Here is an 18462-nt window from a genome sequence, read left to right as displayed (position 1 = left end):
GTGTTTATGACCTCCCTTCCCACACCCCATGAGAACTTTAGAACACCTATATTAGCAGTGTTTGTGCCAGTTTTCAATGTAAAAGAAGTGGCATGTCACTGTTGACTATTTTTAAACACAGAAGTAATTGCCAAGGAGAGAAATTATACACACACACACACACACACACGTATACACATAATAGTATCATAGCTGTAGTTGTTGTTGTTGTTGTTGTTTAAATTATCTGCTTTGCTCCAGAAAGTTTCTCAGCTTTATGATCATTAACATCTGTGGATTGGGAGCCATGTCAAATATTTGAGATTTCCCAATTCATGGACTTTGGTTTCCTGTTTTGTCATTCACTGTGGCAGGTCAAGAAAAGTTTGCAACTCTTTGCAGAGCAGAGGGAGACACACTATGCTATATGAATTGAACACGTTTCAGTTTGTTATAGTCTTCATGCACAAAAATTTATCTGAATCTTTTTATATGTTTTGTAGACCTTGGCAAACCAGTGGCTTATTTTGTTCATGTGTATTATGAAATCCTTCATCCACTGTGAAGAGGGTGGGAGAAATAAATTTGTGGAAAAGTCTTCATTTGTCTATCCTAGGAGTTTCTCCAAAGCATACTATGGATTGCTTAGCTTTATTCGGAAAAAAAATGAGCTCCAGAGTATTCTGCTAACTTAGTCTGAATTAGTTAAATATACAACTAACTGGTAGTTGTGTTTATTCATCAGTAGTGAAAAGAAAATAGATACAGATTTCTCATACAAATTTAACTGCTTTGTTTGATTATTGTTTTTACTCTTTCTTGTTCCTGCCTCCATCTTGGTCTCATCATTTCTGAAGAACTAGTTCCATTTTCCTCGTTTACCGTTTTCTCCCTTATCCCTGTAGTTGAAAGGCTAAGTGAACAAACACAGAGTTTTTTTTATTCCCAACCAACCACGGAACAGTCATTTCCTTGCAGAATAATTGGCTTAGGGAGAAAGAGACACAGAAAACAAAACAAGTTCATCATGTACAGCTTGGTCTGGCTACACCCCTTTTCCAGAAACCAGGCTGTGTAAGAGCTGCTGGAGTAGGCACCCATTTAAAGAAAAAATGAAGAAGCAGCAATAAAGAAGTTGTAATCGTTACCTAGACAAACAGAGAACTGGGTTTGACAGTGTTTCTCGAGTGCTTTTTATTATTTTCCTGACAGTAAGTAAAGTTCTATTTTGTTGTGCTATGCCAAATATGTGGGTGGACACTGCTAAAATCAATCTGTTTTTCAGATGTTTCCCAATTCTTACGTGTTTTATGTTAAAGACCTAAGACTAAATTTTTCTGCTTCTTCCCAACCACTTTGTATTGTGTAGATTGTAACAGTAAGACATAGAAAAATGGAAAACATTTGCTTCTGTGCTAGAGAATTATCTGAATATTTTGATGTAAAAATATGAAAGAATTTCATTTTGAGGTTACAGAAACTAAAACAAATTGTTTGTGTTTCTTTATTTGCAAACCTTTGGACAAAATTACTTTCCCATATGATTTCTTTTTGTTTCTTTTAAAACTAATTTTGTAGTTTCCTGAGTTATTCAGGGACTTCTGAATTCAGAAAATTGAGAGAAATTGCTTTATTCTTCCTGTATCTCAGAACCAAGTTTCAAGTAGTTTGAGACTGGATTATGGTTTACAACCTAACTCTTTTGATAAAAGTTGATTCCATCTGAAAGTAAAGTTACAAGAAAACACTTTATTGAGGTTGTATCTAGTGTTAATTTATTATTCAGACAAATTTAAGTAATCAGACTTTTGATGTTAATTTGATTAGCTCTGAGATTTCTGTTTAAATGTAAAGAACAAGATATTGCTATTAACAGGATGAAATTAATTTAATTACTCTATTCATGTACTTAAAGTTCTCTTATACAACGCCAAAAATGTGAAATTATCTTATAGGTTCTGAACTTGAATTACAGCTTTTCCATTTCAGTTCTCCAATTTATTGCAAAGTTGTGATAATAATCACTCTGCCTTCCCACCATCACCCACTCCCCTAAAAAGCTTAAGGTGAAATATTTGAGGTGAAATTTTACAGTCATAAATTATTGAAATAGTATTTTAAATTTATTTTTACACTTTTTAAAGGTAGTAAATATTTTCCTCAACAGTATGATCAAGGTTTCCCTTATTACACTTATTTTTTTCTAGGTTGTATTCCGCCATGATTACTTTCTCCTTCAGTGAATAGCCTAAATGAATATGAAACAGAAAAGTGTGTATCAGCAAACTAAAGCACTTCTGTGCAAGAATTTTCTTAAGAAATGGAGGATGAAAAGAGAGAGCTTATTGGTATGTTTAAGAATTTGTCTCTTTCCACAGTTAGCACTCTTACAGTGTTTCAATACCTATTGATTCTCTTATGTTCTCTTTTGACTAGCAAATGGGATTTATTGATTTTACAGTTCTCTCTAGTTACGTTTGTTGAATTGAGAGACTCACCACAGTCTCTGAAGAATAACATAATTAAAGACTAAGATAATTACTCATATAAAAAGAGATTAAGTGAACATTTAATTATATGATAAATTATAGCAACTGCTAGAGCTACTACCAAATGTCATACACTTATAGCCAAGAAGTACAAAAAAAATGTTGCCAGGAGAAATGGAGACATTTTAATTCTGTGGATTTATTTTCAAGGACATGAATTTTCTACACAAAGATTGTTTTTAAGAATTATGACCAACTAACACCACTGATAGTCAGTTTGCATCAAGCAGGTGGGTTAATCATAGATGACTAGCCTAAATCTCGGTGGCTTAACACAGCAAATGTTTATTTTTAACTCCTCATGGTCTAATGAAAGTTGAGAGTGGAAGTAAAGTAGGTTGGGTGGGTGAAGAAATCTTCTCTACGCAATCATTCAGGCACCTAGGCTTCATCCAGGGCCTCCGCCACCATCCTGGACCTTGAAGACCTCTAGAGGATCCTCTGCATTCAGTCAGAACATCAGGAAACAGTGGGACCAAGACAGTGAGAATATAGAAATTTGTATATGTCCATGAACCAGACCTGGAAGTGGTACATATCACTTTTGCCCACATCCGGTGGGCCAGGAAATCATTTGGTTCCACTTAATTTCAGTAGGCTGAGAATGTAGTCTAGCATGGTGCCAAAGAGGTAATGATGATTGACACTGGTGAACAGCAATATTAGTAGCCTCCACCAGCCAGTTCCTTTTCACGTTCTTTAGTTTACAATACAAGGATATGACAACTGGCAAAAATACTGCTATTTGCCAACATAAACTCTATCTAGGATACTCCATGTCTTATAAATTCTATAGTCAGCTGTCCATGCATATAGAGATTATTATCCTGTTATTCACTCCATTAGTTTCTATGAGGGCTTCTGCAGGAATTCATGATTTAGTGCAAAAGTTTTGTTCTAGTATTAGAGAATGATAAATGTGGCTACTGTCTTAGTATTTATCTTTCATTTGATTCTCCATGCTCAGAGGCTTGGAGAGCAGAGAGAACATAACTGTATAGCACAACTGGAATTTGTTTTCAACAGTATTTGGTATTGACTGAGATCTTGAAGTGAACGCAACCTTAATTCCTTATTTTTCTTTTTTTGTGCATTACAGGAGTGGGGACTCTCAATACTTCTAGGACTGTGTATTGCTCTGTTTTCCAGTTCCATGAGAAATGTCCAGTTTCCTGGAATGGCTCCTCAGAATCTGGGAAGGGTAGATAAATTTAATAGCTCTTCTTTAAAGGTTGTGTATACACCAATATCTAATTTAACCCAGCAGATAATGAATAAAACAGCACTCGCTCCTCTTTTGAAAGGTAGGTGTACTCATGGCAAAAAAAGAATTACTGATAGAAGTTTATATACTATTGATAAGTTGTCTACACATTAATTTGAAGTTACAGCCATATGTTATGCTAATAACTTAAGTATTAAAATAGCATACAAATCTGGTTAGGTTATTGCTTTCTCCCACAACAATTAGTCTTTGAAATATTTTTAGCTTGATGGGAGTCCAGTTTAGGGGGGTCTATATTTTTATTGGAGTATAACTAAACCCAGATTTATACTTTTAGATTTGCAGGATAGTATCTAGAAGGAATATAGTCATTGAAAATTGTGTGTGTTTTTAACATGTCATACAATGATTAAGATTTGTATCTCAGGAGAAAAACATCTAAATAAATAAAATAGGTCATGGTTATTGAACAATAATTTCATAACTTTGAAAAGTAGAAATGAATAATCTGATGATTATTCTGTTCTGAATGTAGTACAATCAGTAAACATCTTTAAAAGTCTTTATTCTGAATGAGATCATTATGATGTAACCAAAATAAGCAAAATGCATATTTTATTCATGGGCAAATTGGGTTCAGTTTGGCTATTTACTCTTTAATCCTCCATTCCTGACAAGTGAAATTCCTAGCTGTTGAAAGTAGAGTCACTTTTTAAAAATCTTGTTTTCTGCAGAAGGCAAAGGTCATGTAAATTGTCTTTGCTTCAGTAAATCTGAAATAAGGAATCCCTGACTGTATAGTAACTACAACAATTACTTCTGTTTTTGTACTCCGATTCTCTTATGCATACTTAATCTGGCACAATGTTTTTTTATGTACTTAAAACTTGCCCTGATACTTGTCATTATGAAAAGAAAACATGTAATTCTTATGCATGTCTTCTGATTGTAGAATCTAAACCATTAAAAGAAAATTTCCCCCCTCGCATTTGGGTTCAAGTTTGATTTAAATGGAAAATGATTTTAAGTCTAATGAAATTATATGGGGAAACAGCTGAATATCACATTATGTTGTGGCAAAACTCTGTTACAATTTTCTGTCTATTTTTACCTTGTAATTCACAGGAACAAGTGTCATTGGGGCACCAAATAAAACATACATGAATGAAATACTTCTGGAAAACTTTCCATATGCTATGGGAATCATCTTTAATGAAACTTTCTCTTATAAGTTAACATTTTTCCAGGGATATAGCATTCCACTTTGGAAAGAAGAAGATTTCTCAGGTGACTTTCCATATCAAATATATTATGGCATTTTTTGTGTTTTCTGCATAAAGAACAGGTGAGGGTGGGCAACAGAGATGCTTTCAATGACACATGAGAAAATAAAGAAAGCCCATTCCATTACTGAACTTATTTCAAGGTCAATCGTATGTTCCTGCTACAGGATGACTGCAAAAATTGTAGAGTCACCCAATATGTATGTTTTGAGCATGCACATGCATGTGTCAAAGGGCACATGAGTAACCAAGACTGACAGGCCCCAGCCTCAGGTGAGATTCCAGTTTAGCAGCAAAGACAGACATTGAACAAGTACAAGAAAAAATGTTTCATGGGCACTCAGGCCAGGGGTTCCTAATAGTGGGATTAGAGAAATCTTACCTGGGGAAATGATGTTTAAAGGGAGACCAGAATGAATAGCAGGTGTGAGGTGCTAGAAGCATTGTGTTTCAGATAGAAGAAAGGTAATTGTAAAGGCCCTGAGGTGAGAAAGGACATCTGTTCCTATATCTGGAAGAAGAGCAGTATAGCTGAACAAGGAACATGAAAAGGAATGTAATGGGAGAGTGAAGCTGAAGTCATTCAAGTGCTACCTCCTGTGGCATCTTGTAAATCTAGGCAAGGAATAGCCACTGAGTCACTTTAATCAGGGCAAAAATGTAATTTGGTTTCCAAGATTAGGGGAGCACTCCAAATATAGCCTGGAGAATAGATTGACGAGAGGCTCTGGAGAATGTCAAGAAACAAGGAGTCCATTATGGCTAGAGCAGAGTGTTTGCTTTCATCTCCTTTTTATTTTCTAAGACTTTCTAAGCAGGCTGTGGTCTGCAAGAATAAAATTGCCTTATTAAAAGCTTTCATGTATTTTCTTCCTTTTTCTGTGTGGTTAACAGTCTACTGGTGAGCCAGGCATGATGGCTTATGCCTGTAATCCCAGCACTTTGAGAGGCCGAGGTGCGTGGATCACCTGAGGTCGGGAGTTGGAGACAAGCCTGGCCAACATGGTGAAACCCTGTCTCTACTAAAAATACAAAAATTAGCTAGCAATGTGGCCTGTGCCTATATTCCCAGCTACTCGTTAGGCTGAGGTAGGAGAATCACATGAACCCAGGAGGTGGAGTTTGCAGTGAGCTGAGATCACACCACTGCACTCCAGCCTGGGCAACAGAGTGAGACTTCATCTCAAAAACAAAAACAAAAACGAAAACAAAACACCACCACCAAAAAAGTTTACTGGTAGAGTCTCCTCTAGATTGTTTTCTTTCCAATACTTGTTTCATATTCTCCAACTGCCCTCATCCCATAATGTTGGCTGTGCTTTTCTTTGTGCTTATAGCTCATTGCTGGGATGGATATGGTGAGTTTCCATGTAAATTGACCAAATACTGGAATAGAGGATTTGTGGCTTTACAAACAGCTATTAATACTGCCATTATAGAAGTAAGTGCTTGATTGAAAAATTCTACTAATTAATGTCAATTACTTCCAGAGACCTTAAGATTTTGATGCAAGATAATTGTCTTAGTCCGTTTGTACTGCTACAATAAAATACTTGAGACTGGGTAGTTTGTAAAGAACAGAAATTTATTTCTGGAGGCTGAGAAGTGCAAGATCAAGGTGTTGGCAGGCTGAAAGACTGGTGAAGGTCCATTCCTCATAGATAGCACTAAGTGTCCTCACATGATGGAAGAATGGAGAGCAAAACAAAATGCCTCAGCTAGTTCCCTCTAGCCTTTTACAAGGCACTAATCCATTCATGAGGGCTCCACCCTCATGACCCAACCACTACCCCAAAGGCCCTCCCTCCTAATACCATCACAATGGGAATTAAGTTTCAACAAGAATTTAGGAGGGGCCACTTTCAAACCATAGCAATGATACATAATCAGATTTTCCTGTGGTTATATAATGAAGTAGGTATTCAGACCAAGGAACACATTGCATACGTATTTGAAAACTTTAAAGCCAATGTTACTGGTTTTAAAACTAATTTTGAAGTGGTTGTAGAGTCACAGGAGGCTGCAAATACAATGTACAGGGAAGTGCATGTAGCCTTCATCCAGTTGCCTTTACTGGGAACATCTTGCATAACTACAATATAGTAAGAAAAATTGGAGAACTGACATTAGTAAAATACACAGAGCTTACTCATAGTTCACCAGTTTCTATCTTTTAAATAATAATTATGTTTGTTTAAACTCTACTTTAGATCACAACCAATCACCCTGTGATGGAGGAGTTGATGTCAGTTACTGCTATAACTATGAAGACGTTACCTTTCATAAGTAAAAATCTTCTTCACAATGAGATATTTATTTTCTTCTTCTTGCTTCATTTCTCCCCACTTGTATATTTTATATCGCTCAATGTAACAAAAGAGAGAAAAAAGTCTAAGAATTTGATGAAAGTGATGGGTCTCCAAGATTCAGCATTCTGGTGAGTGACTAATTCAAGTAGCACAAGTTAATAAACAGAAAAATTAAGAAGCAGTGAAAAAGTGTTATTGTTGCAGAGCATCATGGTTTAAACTTGATGCATTGGCTACTTTTTCTTTTGTTCTGAGTTTTTTATTTAGTCTGTTGAATTTTGCCATGCAAAATAGTGCTTATAATGTGCTGAGCACTTTTTCTGTGCCATGAATGTCTTAAGCCAACCCTGACATAGAGGAACTGTCATTCGTTTTATAAGCAAGGAAAATGAAGTTCAAAGAGAATAAGAGAATTGCCCAATGTGAGATGAAGGGTAAGTGCTGGAGCTGAGACTCCAACCCAAGTGCCCTGAATGCAACTTGTTTGCTCGCCTGGTCTCCTTACAGTTAACAGTAGATTTCTCCAGATTTTCTCATGTTGAAGAGAGTATAATCCTATAATCCTATAAAAGTTGACTTGTGTACAGGGGTTTGACCACAAGGCATAGATTTTTTTGAAGCAAGTAAATACTATATGTTGGAATTAAATGAGAGAGCTCACACAATATACCTAGGACATACAACACAAAGGCTGGCATGTAAGAAGGCCTTAGTAAGGGCATTTGCTTTATATATTGATATTTATATCTTGCCCCAATCCACATATAATTTAGTGACTTTGAAATAATGAATGTGTGTACACATATATATGTGCTTTATGTACATATTTACATACATTACGTATGTATATATACATGAGCAGGTGTACACATACATACACATATATATGTACACACACACTCATGTATGTATGTAGGTAGATAGATATGTATTTGTATTATAATAAAGACAAATAATTAGGAGTAGAAATAAAGACCTAGCAAATAGGCCAGGCACACTGGCTCACACCTGTAATCCTAGCACTTTGGGAGGCCCAGGCAGGCGGATCACCTAAGGTCAGGAGTTCGAGACCAGCATGACTGACATGGTGAAACCCCATCTCTACTAAAACTACAAAACTAAGCTGGGTGTGGTGGCATGTGCCGGTAATCCCAGCTAGGAGGCTGAAGGAGGCTGGGAGGCTGAGGCAGGAGAATTGCTGGAACCTAGGAGGCAGAGGTTGCAGTGAGCTGAGATCACGCCACTGCACTCCAGCCTGGGCGACAGAGTGAGACTCCATCTCAAAAAAAAAAAAAAAAAAAAAAAAGAAAAGAAAAGAAAAAAGAAGGACCTAGCAAATAATCAGTAAGTAAGATTAGCAGATAGAAATGCAAATCATACAAGCTCCAAGCTTCCAAAAGGCTTTTGCAATACTATCAGTGACAAAATTCATACTGTCTGCCTAGAGAAAGTAAAAAAGGAAAAATAATTTATTAATTTTACCCCAAAAGAAATATAATATTTGTTACATTAAATCCTGGGAGATTTTTTTCTATCTACTCCCCGTATGAAGCAAATACTCTTTACAGTTTTGGAACTACCTGGAATGGATGAGAAATTATGAATTGAACAATTCCTTGTGAGCCACGTGTTACCTGAAATGAAACTATGGTCCAGTAAATTTTTAATTTTCTATAAAATATATTTTATTAATGGAGAGAATCTTAATTCTAATATACATAAATTGTAAGATAGAAAAAGAGGAACCTGTGTCTTCAAATAAAAAAGAGAGAAGGAGAAGTTTTTGCAGTGGAACTTCGGGAAATACAAAATAATGTACATAGAGCCTCCCATGGAGTCAGGAGGGAACTTCTGTAAAAGGGACCCGCTTTCTGTCCAGGGCATGTCCTATGGGACAGTGTCCCTGCAGTCACCTGAGACCAGGGAGGCATGAGCAACTCTATATTAAAGTCAGAAAGGTATGGGACATTTGGGTGTGAATTCATTCTCAGGATAAGTGATTCTTAGTATGTATGCGACCTAAAAACTTAGCGAAATAAATTCGTATATGCATCCTTAAAACTAAGAAGAAAAAAGATTCTGAAATGTTTCTACTAAGTGCAGGGTATCTAGTGGAAATAAACTTTATGACAAGTTCTTTTTACTAATGTAATAAATGTGAAATGTAATCAGTATTTATTCTTTAAGTATAATGCCTGAATTGCTTTGTTTTTAGCAAGATGGTTTTTATAACTTATTATTCCACTCCACCCCTGCAAGTGGTTCCTTTTTCTAAGTAGTGGCAATTTCTAGGTAATTTCTTTCATTTGTAATTTTAATATCCTGTGGTTTTTCAATTCCTACCTAAAGTAGTTCCCTTCTGGATTCAGGAAGTGGGCTTTACAGAATGTGATATGTTTTTAAAAAATGCTGATGTTTCTAACACAGGCTTAATCATTGTAATGGCGTGAAATTTAAAGAGAAGTCAAATAACCAGTAAATCCAGTGTAAACATGTTCTATTGGGACATGTTGATGCAAAGTCCTGATTTTAATACTTGTGCTATATGCTTCAGCTACTGAATTCTCGTTTTATTAGTCAATGTTAAGTAGAGGAAAGGTCTCTTGACAGAGATAAGGCCTTCGTCTTCATGAACTTTGTTACCAATTTATTTTGTGACCTTAGATAAATCCCTTAACTAATAATAGGGATTGCAGTTTCCTCATTTGTAAAATGAGACACTTGGTCTAAAACACGCTATAGTCTTATTAGATCTAAGATTGAATACTCTTTCTTAATAATCACTTCATAAAAATATCAACACTAGCACCTCTAAGGCAAAATCATGCAAATATTTAAGGGTGCAGCATACTTTATACAAATTTAAGTGAAGAAATCATAAGTAGGAATAGAGAGAATAGAATGGGCTTAGTAGAGTTGTGAAATTTCAATTTTCTACTATGAAAGAGACTGGAGGTGCTGCCTGCTGAGATTCTCATGGATAGTCAAATGATCAACTGCCCCAGTGTTTTTAGAGGTACTTGATTGATCAGAGGCTTTTAAGTTGCTTACAATTCTACAATTAGGATGGTATGGCAATATCTAACAAAGCTGAAGGTACAAAATGCTTTGAAACACTCTTGTACATTTTTCTCCAAAAAGACAAGTACGAGAATGTTCTTGGCATTGTAATAAAAAAAAATGGAAACAACCTAAATTTCCATGGGCAGCAGAATTTTGGATCATATTCTCATAATGAAATATTATACAGCAATGTATAATATTGTTAATGCTGATTGATAAAGACAGCTTGCAGAAGAATACATACATATGATATTGTTGATACTATTTAATACAATAGTCATACTATTTATATACAACACACGCACACAGAGCTGTTGCCTAACATGTAGGTACAAACAAGGCACAATGGCCCAGCTGTGCTTACGAGTAGCTTAATTAATTTTGTCTTTTTTTTTTTTTTTTTTTTGAGATGGAGTCACTCTGTCACCCAGGCTGAAGTGCAGTGGTGTGATCTCGGCTCACTGAAACCTCGGCTTCCAAGGTTCAAGCAATTCTCCTGCCTCAGCTTCCTGAGTAGCTGGTACTACAGGCATGCACCACCACACCCAGCTACATTTTTTTGTATTTTTAGTAGAGGCAGGTTTCACCATGTTGATCAGGCTAGTCTGGAACTCTTGACCTCAAATGATCCACCTGCCTTGGCCTCCCAAAGTGCTGGGATTACAAGTGTGAGCCACCGTGCCTAGCCTTGGCATCCTTTTTTATTGGTTGGTGCCTGTAGCAGTGTTCAGTATATATCATCTCTGTGTGCATATGTGGTAAAGGCAATGAAAATGAATGGCAATTATAAAGAAGGAGAATTGCGATTGAAAAAGGATATGCAATGAGCTTCTGCTGTAGGATTTACAGTATAGTTATTAATCTAGAAGGTACAAGGGTAGTCATACATTGTTCTTTAGATGCTTTTGTGTATATTAACTATTTTGTAAATAAGTTAATATAATTTATATAACTTTTTGTCTTTATTTAGGCTCTCCTGGGGTTTAATCTATGCTGGCTTCATCTTTATTATTTCCATATTCATTACAATTGTCATAACATTCACCGAAATTATAGTCATGACTGGCTTCATGGTCATATTTATACTCTTTTTCTTATATGGCTTATCTTTGGTAAGTTCATACATTTATTACCACTTTCTCTGCTTTAGATCTTCGCTATATGTAGCTAATATTAATGCCCTAGTAGGTTATTGCAATCACTACTTTCATGTCCATTGTGTGTGCATGTGTGTATCCTTGTGTGTACTCGAGATAGTTTCTATGGAGTGAAAAAATTATATAATCCAAATAAAATTTGACCTGCCTTTTGCATGAAGGTCTGAACTAATGAAATGATGTATCAAAAAGAAAAAATGATGCTGACTATAAAATATCAAAGGCTTTTCTGTATGTATTGAGGTTGTTTTTTAGGGGTGGACCCCATTTTTTTTTCCCTTAAGGGTGCCCATCACATGATAGCTGATCACAATATCTCTTCTCCCTCTAATACTCTGTCTCATATGCACTTCTCACTTCGCTCCCGTCTCCCTTCTCTGAACAAGGTCCTCTAATTTCCACCCACCAGGATGTTTTCTGCAGAAAGTATGTAGATGCTCCTTCTTACATTAATTTAGCTTCATTACATTAATTTAGACCCAAGTCTGCATTTCTACCCTATCCTCAGCTCTTATTCCAGCTTTCCTCCCACCCTTTCCTCAGCAACAAAAGCCCTGCATTTGAGTAGGACAAATAAGGATCCTCTTTCAAAAGAAGTTGAGGAAAGAACAGACTCATTATACCTTAATATTTTTACCACTTTCTCACTGATAAATATTTGTCATGACATAAAAATCCTTATTTGATTGGGCTGCCAATGATTCTCAGTGAGTTAAATATATTTTATAGCAGTTGAACGTCTTCTCTCTCCTGCAGGTAGCTTTGGTGTTCCTGATGAGTGTGTTGTTAAAGAAAGCTGTCCTCACCAATTTGGTTGTGTTTCTCCTTACCCTCTTTTGGGGATGTCTGGGGTTCACTGTATTTTATGAACAACTTCCTTCATCTCTGGAGTGGATTTTGAGTATTTGTAGCCCTTTTGCCTTTACTGCTGGAATGACTCAGGTAAGAGCCTAGTTAATTGGTTTATTACTGAAATGTCAAAAGAAGTAGATAACTTCATACCCTGAAAGATCAGCACTACTCAAACTAAGAACTTTTATTCTAAGCAATTTTTCTAAAGTTAAACTTTAAAATGTTATTATTACATTGTAGAAAAAAAGTCACCTCACAAAGAAACTTAAATTTAAAAAATCCTCCAGATTTCACCTCTCAGATATATTTTTATTTTGAAGTATTTTCTTCTAGGTTGTATTCCTATATACAAATATTTACTTTTATTACTATTCATTTAACATAATGAAAATATCTGCTAGTTTATTAAAATTTTTATATAAACCTATTTTTATTGTATAAACTATGAATATGAAAAACTTTCCAAACACAAGTATAGTTTAACAGATAATTAAAAAGTAAATCGAAGTAGCCATGAACTAGATCAAGGAATAGAATGTCGCCACCAATCACAAACCCCTCAGAACACTCCTTCGTAAAGGTAAAAATTTTATGATATTCACTTCTTTGCTTTTCATTACCACCTAAGTATGTGTTCCTAAATAAAATTTTTGGTTTTGCATATTTTAAACTTCATAGGAGTGATGTTGCACAAAGTGTATTTTTGAAAATCTCTCTTTTTTCATTCAATGTAACGTTTTTAGGTGGCAGCATAGTTTTTGTGTAGCTATAGTGTAGTGTTATGTAGCATCCTATTGTGTTAATATATTATCAATTTTCTTATCGATAGATTGATAATTTTTAGTTTTTGAGCATTTTTAATAAAGCTGCTACAAACATTCTAGTACACATTTCCTACTGAATATGGACATTCCATTCTGTTCATTATGTTAATATAACAAACAGAATAGTGGGGCTGAGAGTATACAAATACTAATCTTAGTAGCTACCACCAAATATTTTTCTAAAGTGGTTGCATCAATTTAGTTTTACATCAACAGTGTTTCAGAATTCCAGTTTTTCTAACACTTCACTGGGATTTAGTATTGTCAATCTTTCACATTTTAGTCATTCTGATGGTTATGCAATGATATATCATTGTAGTGTTAATTTGCATTTTCCCGATTATTGATGACGTTGAATGCTTTTGTATATGCTTAGTGGATTATGAATTTTCTTTTTTCTACACTACCTATCCAGGTCTTTGACCCATTTTTACTCTGAGTTTTCTATCTTCTCCTGATTGCTTTTTAAGGATTCCTTATACATGTTGAACATCCGACATTTTTCCGTTATTTGTTGCTAGCATTTTTCCTCTCTTAATGGTACCTGTGATGAACAGAGATACATAATTTTGATAAAGTCCAATTTTTCAAGTTTCTATTTTATGTAGAATGCTTTTTTAAAATCAATTTAAGGAATCATTGCCTACACCAAGTTTACAAATATATTTTCTGGCTGTTTATCTAGAATATTGACTGGTTCAGCTTTTACGTTAAGATATAAAATCCATTTCAATATAACTTTTGTGTGTGTATAGGTAGAGACAATATTAATTTTGCTACACAAATATCCAATTTCTCCAGTTCAATTTATCAACTAGACTATCCTTTCCCTGAATGAATTGCAATCTTTCTTTTATTATAACTCAACCAATCATGTATTGGCCAAAATGCCTATCCTTGCACTGTGGCCACATTGTCTTAATTGTTTTGCTTTATCATATGTCTTGTTATCTGGCAGTAGCAGTTTTACCTCTTTAATCTCTTTTTCAAGAGAGCCTTGTCTATTCTAATTTCTTTGCAATGATGTAAATTCTAGAATTAGCTTATCAAGTTACATAATCACACACTTAGATGCCCATGCAAAGCTATTAAGAGTGTGATGCAGTTGAATTTTTTGATCAGTTTGAAGAAAATTGTCATCTTTTTTTCAGCCATGAACATAATATATCTTTGCATTCATTTAAGTGATCTTCAATTTTCGTTAATAATTATCTTATTTTTATTTTTATTTTGAGACAGGATCTTGCCGTCACCCAGGCTGGAGTGTACAGACACAGCTCACTGCAGCCTCAACCTCCTGGGCTTAAGTGATCTTCCCTTCTCAGCCTCGCAAGTAGCTAGGACTATAGCCATACACCAGCACACCTGGCTCATTTTTTATTTTTGTAGAGAGTTGGTCTCACTGTGTCTCTCAGGCTAATCTCAACCTCCTGGGTTCAAAAAAGCGATCCTCCCAACTCAGTCTACCAAAGTGCTGGGATTACAGGTGTGATCCATGCACCTGGCCTGTTTTAGTTTTCACTGTAGAGGTCTTACACGTTTTTATTTGATTCGTTCCGACGCTTTTGATATTTGTCATGCTATTATAAATAGCATCTATGTTTAAATTCTTATTTTTGAACATTTGTTGTTAATGTAGAGAGATGCAACTGATTTCTGTACGTTGGTGTTATATCCAGCATTCTTGTTATATTCTCTTATTAAACCCAATATTTTTTCTGAGTTTTATACTGGAATTATATATAATCATGCTGTCTTCAAATAATGATGGCTTATATTTTTCCCATCGCAATCCTTATGCTTTTTATTTCTTTTTCCTACTTTCCTGCACAGGTCCAGACCTCTAGTACAATAATGAATAGAAATGCAGGCAGAATAAAAGCTTTCAACGTTGTGCCATTAAATATGATGCTTATTGTTGGTCTTGGTGCATGAAATTCATCAGCTTAAGGAAGATTCATCTTCTTAGTTTGTGAAGATATTTTCTTTATTAGGAATAGATATCATATTTTATCAAATGGTTTTTTCTGTGTCTATTATATTGATCACATTATTTTCCTATTTAATCTGTTTTATGTTGAATTACATTGATTGATTTTCAAATGTTGACCCAATTTTGGATTCCTAGAATAAATTCAACTTTATCATGAAAATGTTAACATTTTAACATAGACTGAGAAGCTGTATAGTGTGCAGGGTAAGGAACTGGACTTAGGAGTAAGACTTTCTCTGTTCTAATTTCACTTTGCCACTTTTGGCTACTCAACTTTGCTGTGCCTTAGTTTTATCATATGTAAAATGCAGGTTAAAATCTTACTATTTTTATAAGCTTTATTGCTTATCTGATGGAGTTTTAAGGAAGATTAAATGGGATAATATATAAAACACTTAGAACAGTGCCTAGAACATAGTTGCTGTTATTATATGGCAAAATTCTAAATACAAACTTTTATTTGAAATAATAACTAGAAAAGGAGGTAAGTTCTCTTTTTATCTAATTAGAGGCTTCCAAAAATTTATTATATTCTTTCCAACATTTGTATTTCCTTTGTTGCCCAGAATAGATATTTGTAATATTGCAATGATTTTATGAAAACAAACAAATGAATTATAATTTAAATTCTTATACTTAGAACATTGTTTTTATTAAATACATGTTTATTTCTAATTATTTTTCACTGTAAAATAGAAATATTTTGACCAATACCTTTATTTACTTAATTAAATATTTGACTAGTAACTACTAAGTGCCTCTTGAAAAAGCTAGTTAATAAATTAATACTTTTTGCTGCTATGCCAAGCTATTTATTTATTTATTTTAAACATTTATTTTTATTTTTTGAATCTTAGATTATCAAACTGGATTATAACTTGAATGGTGTAATTTTTCCTGACCCTTCAGGAGACTCATATACAATGATAGCAACTTTTTCCATATTGCTTTTGGATGGTTTCATCTACTTGCTATTGGCATTATATTTTGACAAAATTTTACCCTGTAAGTAATAGTGAGTTTTTCTCTGACCTCTATAGTTATTAATTACATTGAATATATTTTTTAAGATTATATAGACTTTTAAAATGAATATTAAATATTTCCCATTTCAAACTAATAAGTTCATTATTTCTACTTCATAGTTTTTAATGGTCTAATGAAATTTTTATGTAAAAACAATTCTTATGACTTTACTATAACAGTATAATTGTATGACAACAATAATTATAATACATCTTATAATTATGTGGTAATTAAATAATGTTAGGTATTCATGGATCCCTGAAAGTGTTTTGAAAGGGTCATATTAGGACTTGTGTCAGAACAAGATAAAATAAATTAGTTCTTATGGTTGTTTGGCTGGTGGGAGGCCATTATACTGTGGAAGTGCTTTCTCATGAATATTTGTTCAGCATCATTCTCAAAATGTTTTATATATTGTTCATATTTGCAGAAGTATATTGATTGCCCTGTTAGATTATCTTGCAAACAACCAAAAATTTCACATAAGCCCAGAATTTTTTCACACACTCTAGAATCAGAAAGTTTTTTTTCTGGCACAATCTTCTTGTTTATCCTCTTATTTTATACCTTCCTTCCACTATTTAAGGTTGTCTTATAGGTTTTCTCTGTATTTACTTGTACATATTCCTGTCTTTCTGTGACTTCTGGTTGATATGTGAAGGCCCTTAATAATAAATTCAACCTCATTTTTTAAACTGGAAAAATATATTTAAAATGTTACTATAAATGTATTCTAAACAAATACAGTTTCTCCATGTATTCATGCCTAAGCAAGAATATATAGATTTCAATATTGTGTTCAATTATGTTGCTATGGTCAAATTATTTAAGTTCACAAACATGTCTACAATTATTTTTATGTACTATGCTAAGGTTTTGTGTTTTCCCAAATATTTGGTTTCATTCATTCACCTAAATACCTTTTAGACGACATTAAAAAAATTTTTAATAAATATGTTTATTGGGTGATACAAATCTCTTTCTCATGAGCCTATTATCAAGGATAATGCAACCCATTGTTAAGACTGGAAAAAAAGGGAGATATAATGGGTTTCCTTGTTGGGAGTCCTTTTCTACAGATGTAGACAACAGAGGCTCTAAGATCTGTACTAATGTCTTGATCAGGGAAAAGCTGGTGTCCAACTCAGCTGGTCATACACCTAATATTTTATTTGAACCTCACTTTCATATTGACTTTCTTTTTTTTGGTCACATTTTATTTATACTTTGTTGAAAGCTGTATTATATTGTTTAACTTTTGCAATATGTTATTTCCTTTGAATTCTGATTGTTTACTTCATTATCAAGTTTTCTTCTTAATAATAAATAGAGTTTTAGAAGAAAAAAGTGTCTCTATGATGCTTAAAACTTCAAGGCATTCTGCATTGTTGTGAGCAAGGCTTCTTTGCTCATTGTTTTACTATTACTGATCCTATTTTGTTGCCTCTTGATTACTTAGATGGAGATGAGCGCCGTTATTCTCCATTATTTTTCTTGAATTCATCATCTTGTTTCCAACACCAAGGGACTGATAATAAGGTTATTGAGAAAGAAATTGATGCTGAGCATCCCTCTGATGATTATTTTGAACCAGTAGCTCCTGAATTCCAAGGAAAAGAAGCCATCAGGTAATCACACTTATAATTAATACTAATACATGAGCACAAGGCTAAAGAATTATTAACCAAGAGCATCAGGGTGAGCTTGAGGCAAAATATTGAAGGAGAAGATATTTGTTTTTGTCATTGTTACTTCGAATTGCTCCATTTCCATCACCATCAATTTCTTCTGTTACTTGAAAGGAAAATTCTCCTTGATTATCAGCTCCATATCATATTATCCACCCACACTTTATCTTGTCCCCCTTTCTGCCTCTTTCTCTTGTGCCTACCTCTCTTTTATACTTGCTCTTTTCATTCTGTGAACCTCTCTCTCTGTGATTTCATCTGGCTTTATACGGTAAGTTGGAAGAAGTAAGAAATTCTGAATCAGAAATTCTTAGATCCTAATACTCTCGTCTCTCATTTGATGTGTAATCTCGGAAAAATGAGTAAATTTTATGAGTCTCAGTGTCTTCTATGAAACAAGATTAATATTGACTTTGTAGGGTTGTTATGAGATTTAGCATATAACAGAATTGTATGAGGAACAGTTAGAATATCTGTTTTTAGCCAGGGATTCTAACTCAGCAGTTTTGGAATT

At 34.2% G+C, this 18462-nt stretch overlaps 1 protein-coding gene across 2 annotated transcripts in view; it reads left to right on the top strand.

The window, feature by feature from the left end:
• Positions 1-630: 630 nt before the first annotated feature.
• LOC105469060 (ATP binding cassette subfamily A member 6) overlaps positions 631-18462 on the top strand; it is a 63857-nt gene continuing 46025 nt past the window's right edge. The window contains exons 1-10 of one of the 2 annotated variants that reach the window (XM_011719629.3): positions 631-1190; positions 2187-2327; positions 3628-3832; positions 4879-5040; positions 6374-6477; positions 7247-7473; positions 11379-11520; positions 12322-12507; positions 16092-16239; positions 17720-17888. In XM_011719629.3, the coding sequence (XP_011717931.2) occupies positions 2232-2327; positions 3628-3832; positions 4879-5040; positions 6374-6477; positions 7247-7473; positions 11379-11520; positions 12322-12507; positions 16092-16239; positions 17720-17888 (1439 nt within the window). In that variant the 5' untranslated portion in view covers positions 631-1190; positions 2187-2231. Of the gene's footprint in view, positions 1191-2186; positions 2328-3627; positions 3833-4878; positions 5041-6373; positions 6478-7246; positions 7474-10822; positions 10890-11378; positions 11521-12321; positions 12508-16091; positions 16240-17719; positions 17889-18462 lie in introns of those variants that run through there. The other variant, XM_011719631.2, reaches the window with a different exon arrangement.

This window comes from Macaca nemestrina, chromosome 17, assembly GCF_043159975.1.
Source record: "Macaca nemestrina isolate mMacNem1 chromosome 17, mMacNem.hap1, whole genome shotgun sequence".
NCBI classification, from domain to species: domain Eukaryota; kingdom Metazoa; phylum Chordata; class Mammalia; order Primates; family Cercopithecidae; genus Macaca; species Macaca nemestrina.
Note: the sequence above shows the minus strand (reverse complement) of the source record. Positions and strands in the feature narration are given on the sequence as shown.